The sequence below is a fragment of the Berghia stephanieae genome, chromosome 2 (assembly GCF_034508935.2).
Source record: "Berghia stephanieae isolate SIO BIC M18660-M18661 chromosome 2, UCSD_Bste_1.3, whole genome shotgun sequence".
Lineage (NCBI taxonomy): Eukaryota > Metazoa > Mollusca > Gastropoda > Nudibranchia > Aeolidiidae > Berghia > Berghia stephanieae.
Genome location: NC_088361.1, coordinates 81,935,068 through 81,940,067, shown reverse-complemented (window position 1 = coordinate 81,940,067; position 5,000 = coordinate 81,935,068). Strand labels below are relative to the sequence as shown.

Here is a 5,000-nt window from a genome sequence, read left to right as displayed (position 1 = left end):
ACTTTAACACATTCTGATCACAAGGCATATGAAAATTCTAGCCAGCATGAAGAATAAAAAGTAATGATTTTCTTTATTTAGAACCAAGATGGCCACCGTTGCCGGGCGGCGTGACATCAGACTATTGAATTGTATTTACGAAATAAACGTGAGTATTTATATAGAGCAATATCCACTAAGCGTGCTGAAAGCGCTTTACAATGGGTCTCTAGCCAACAGCGACACTTAACATGTAAGACAAGACTTGACGCTTGTTAGGCAATATTATGTATTACATTTTCCCCCGCTGTTAATGGCCAGATACTCATTTTATACCTGAGTATGATGAGAAAATGATATAACTATGCGCTTCTCAGAGCGGGACTCGGACCCAGGACGTTCTGATCCGAAGACGAGTGTCGTACCACAAGATTAAATGGCGGCGCCAACTAAAATGTGCTCAAGGCGAAATTATGTAAAATGAGCTTTGAGCTATTTTATATATATAGCGCAATATCCACTAAATGTACTCATAGCGCTTTACAAGGGGTCCCTGGTCAACAGCAACATTTAACATGAAGGACGGGACATAACGCCTATTAGGCGATATTACAATTTTTCGGACAAAGACAACTCTGTTAACGGCCAAGTACTCATTTTACACCTGATTACGGTGAGAGAATGTGAGTAAAGAGCCTGTTCCAAGGACTCAACTATGCGCCGAGCGCGAAGCTCGAACCCAGGACCTCCGATCCGAAAGATGGTGTCATACCACTAGACCACATAGCCGCACAAGGCGAAATGTAATGGATCCCAAGCCGACAACAATACTAAACATGTCGAGACAAGATATTATTGAAATGAAACAAAAACAAACAAAAAAATAGATTGGGTTATATATGACCAAATATCCACACACAAAAAATATAGTCAGAGCGCTTTAGTCCTCATACATGGATCAAATTTATAAAATAAGGATTAGGCACTGGTGTAAGACAGAGGTATGAAACAGTACCAACATGATATTGTTATTTTTCCTTCTATGAGTCTTTCTTGCTCTGCCTGGCACTGTTTCACAGACGCTATTTTCATATCTGAACCAGACAATGTATCAAAAGTCAAAAACAATACTGAGATGTAGAATAAGACATGCTTAATGATGCCTCTGTTTAGTAGTACTTCTGAACCACTAGGCCCATGGAGCAGAAGTTTATCCAGGTTTGTGAGTTTTTGCCATGATGAGGGCCATTTTAATAATAATAATAATAATAATAATAATAATAATAATAATAATAATAATAATAATAATAATAATAATAATAATAATCTCCCTTCTTCTTCTTCTTCTTCTTCTTCTTCTTCTTCTTCTTCTTCTTCTTCTTCTTCTTCTTCTTCTTCTTCTTCTTCTTCTTTCTTCTTTTTTCTCTCTTTCGCATAATTCTTCATACACAACTCTAAATTACTAACACATTATCTGCTCTCTATTTATCAATTTAATCATCGATCCATCGATAAATCTATCATTTGTGCTTGCTCGCGCGTGTATGTTTGTGTGTGTATGTGTTTTTTTTTAAAACCTAAATAAGATACACACATTCTCGGATAACATTTATAAAACGTTCAACAAACAAGATTATACTAAAAATACAATCTGGTCAATAACATACCTTTGTCTTCTGACAGTCGCTTTTTGGCGCCAAATCTGAAAAAATAGAAGAGAATTTATGTTATTTGAATAAGCTTCAACAGTACTGACGTCACTTCCTTCGTAGTGACGCATAGTAACCTAGTAACTGGTTCTAAACTATCCGAACAATGGCGAACGCCCTTATGAAATACTTCTCCGACGAGCATAAAAGTGTATCCAGAGGAGAAAAACATAAATCTGATCATGTTTTGACTTTTATACATTCTGATCACATGATATGCAAAAAAGTTCTAGCCAGCATGAAGAATAAAACGTATCAAGCTGCTCGTTTCTGGGCGGACGTGACATCAGACTTTTGAATCCTATAGGGAATTCAATTTCAGGGCAGAATTATATTGTGACCAGCCGTGTCATCTGCTATTTACTCTATCGGGGTGAATTAATTTTTTTTAAAATGAGCTTTATATAGAGCAATATCCACTAAATGTGCTCAAAGCGCTTTACAAGGTGTCCCTGGTCAACAGCAACATTTAACATGTAGGACTGGACATGACGCCTGTTAGGCGATATTACAATATTTTTCGGACAGGGACAACGCTGTCAAAGGCCAGGTACTCATTTTACGCCCGGGTACGGTGAGAGACTGTGAGTAAAGAGCTTTTCCAAGGACGAGGCTCGAACCCAGGACCTTCCTATCCAAAAGAGAGTTTCATACCACCAGACCACATAGCCGCACAATGATGACATTTTAATTTTAAGGCCAAAGTTAGAATTGGAAATGTTTATTGTTTTACTATAGTTTCTTAATTTGGAAATACAAGTAATTAGAATTTCTCATTTCTACTCCTCGGCGCATAGTTGAGTCCTAGGAAAAGGTTCTTTACTCACATTCTCTCACCGTACTCAGGTTTAAAATGAGTATCTGGCCGATAACGGGCGTCAGGTCACGTCCTAAATGTTAAGTGTTCTGTTGACCAGAGACCCTTTGTAAAGTGCTTTGAGCACGTTAAGTGGATATTGCGCTACATAAAAGCTCAATTTTAATTTCAATCTTTAAATTTTGCGTTGGACCGATAGTGTTCCCATTACAAGCTTAAGAAGTAAAATGTACCATGGAAGCATTTCTTTTAACCAGTTAACTGTGGTATTCTGGAAAAACTCGTATTTAAAAATTTGGTCAGAAAACTCGTCCTTCAAATATAGTTCGATTTAGGTTTGATCCCCAAATGAGAATGGTATCCCCCCTTCTTTTTTTCTTGCTTTGTCTAGTATTGTTTCATACACACTTTTTTTTTTCAAATCTTTATCTAACACCAGTGCCTGTTCTCAAATGTCCCATCTTATTCCAGCTTTCTTGTGTGGCTATGTGGCTATGTGGTCTAGTGCTATGGCACTCGCTTTCGGATCTGAAGGCCCTGAGTTCGAGCCTCGCTCGGCGCATAGTTGAGTCCTTGGAGATGGCTCTTTACTAACATTACCTCACTGTATTCAGGTGTAAAATGAGTACCTGGCCGTTAACAGCGTTGTCTCTGTCCGAAAAAGTGTTATATCGCCTAACAGGCGTCATGTCTCGTCCTACGTGTTAAGTGTTGCTTTGGCCAGGGACCCCTTGTTAAGCTCTTTGAGCACGTTTGCTGGATATTGCGCTGTATAAACGCTCATTTTTAATTTATTTTTTTTTTAAATGAGACTCATCTGGCAGAAACTCTCAAACCTGAGATTGAACGAAGTTAGACTTTTATCTATTCAGTATTTTTTTCTCCATTTTTTTTCTTTTTGTTATTATTTATTTATTTACCTATTTGTTTATTTATACTTATACGACGAGCTGACGGAAATTAAAACATTGTGAAGCTCAGGTGGAACCACAGTTTTCATTCAAAAGCCAAAAGCAAGCCACGTGATCTACGGGAGTTAATCAACCATTCTTTATATTATAAACTATATTTGCAGTTATTTCCCTCGACCACGAAATTTAGTATTCAATTCTCTGTGAAATTGAATAGGATAACCCCAATAACCTTTAAAATGTGATCCGTCACCTAAAATTGGTATTTCATCGGGACAACATGTCCTTATTTGCAGGTCTGATAACTTAAATTGATATAGCCGTAATGTTGTAACGGGAATGATCTGAATCCAAAGCAAAATATTGTCCTTTTCAACAATTTTAAATCAAGCCCATATTATTATTCCGATCAGAAATATTATTAATCATTTATTATAATTGTTTAATTTAACTTTAAACTTTGAAACTTTTGAATCTGACTGCGCCATTCATTGGTCGCACTTACCTCCCCTTCCTGATTCCCGCACCTGGGCCTCCGGCTTTCTTCTTTTCCTGTTTCTTTTTAGCGGCTTCTTCCGAAAGGCTTCCTGGCGTGAGTTCTGATTGGGTTTTGGGGTCTTTGTGATCTTTTTTATCCTTGCCCTTTTGTTTCTTGCTAATGGCGATGGTACTCCATTGGGGATTGATGGAACCTATCCCGGGTAAAATGGACGGGGGTTTGACTACGGAGAACCCGGGGAATTTGGACTTTTTAGCGTCGAATCCCTCGCTTGATGCGATATCGATGAAGAAGTTTTTCTTTTCCTCTTCTTTCTGGGATACACGATATTATATTATATTATAATATTGTATATATTATATCATATTATATTATATTATATTATATTACATCACTTTATATTATATTATATTATATATTATATTATATTATATTATATTATATTATATTATATTATATTATATTATATTATATTATATTATATTATATCATATTATATTATATTATATTATAATTTTTATATTGCCAGTTAAATTCAACTGAGGTCCCCTATAACAGTCTGTGATTATTAAAGACTGCACATAATTCTTTTTTCGGCACGGTTCATCTGGCGGCTGGGGCATGTGAGTATATTTGCCTCAATTAAAGAAACCATTGGTAAAAGCAACGGCTTTTAAACCCCCAAATTCATGCCTGTGAGCTGGCTTGCGAAATGTCTTAAAATAGATGGTAGCATGTCTGACCGAAATCAGGTTGTGTGCGGTTTGATTTCCAATCGAGGATGGTACCCCCCCCCCCCCCCAAACCCTCCTTTCTTTTTCTTTTTCTTCTTGCTTTGTCTAGCATTGTTTCATACCCACTTTTTTTACAAATCTTTATCTTACACCAGTGCCTGTTCTTTATTTTCCCATCTTATTCCAGTTTTCTAAACCTTTTTTTTTCTCTCGGTATTTTTATATTTGATTTTATAGACTGGATCTCAGACCAATCAACCATTTATTGTATAATAATATACGTACGATTCTTACTCTCTTGCCTTTTGGAATTCCGAACTTTTCCCCAACCGATGCACGAGCTTACGAGTG

At 36.7% G+C, this 5,000-nt stretch overlaps 1 protein-coding gene across 1 annotated transcript in view; it reads right to left on the bottom strand.

Annotated features, from left to right (window-relative positions):
- LOC144963751 (uncharacterized) overlaps window positions 1-5,000 on the bottom strand; it is a 27,180-nt gene that overhangs the window by 972 nt on the left and 21,208 nt on the right. Inside the window, exons 9-10 of the mRNA XM_078897696.1 lie at window positions 3,922-4,229; window positions 1,647-1,681 (exon numbers count right to left, since the gene is read on the bottom strand). Of these exons, the coding sequence (XP_078753822.1) occupies window positions 1,647-1,681; window positions 3,922-4,229 (343 nt within the window). The remainder of the gene's footprint in view (window positions 1-1,646; window positions 1,682-3,921; window positions 4,230-5,000) is intronic.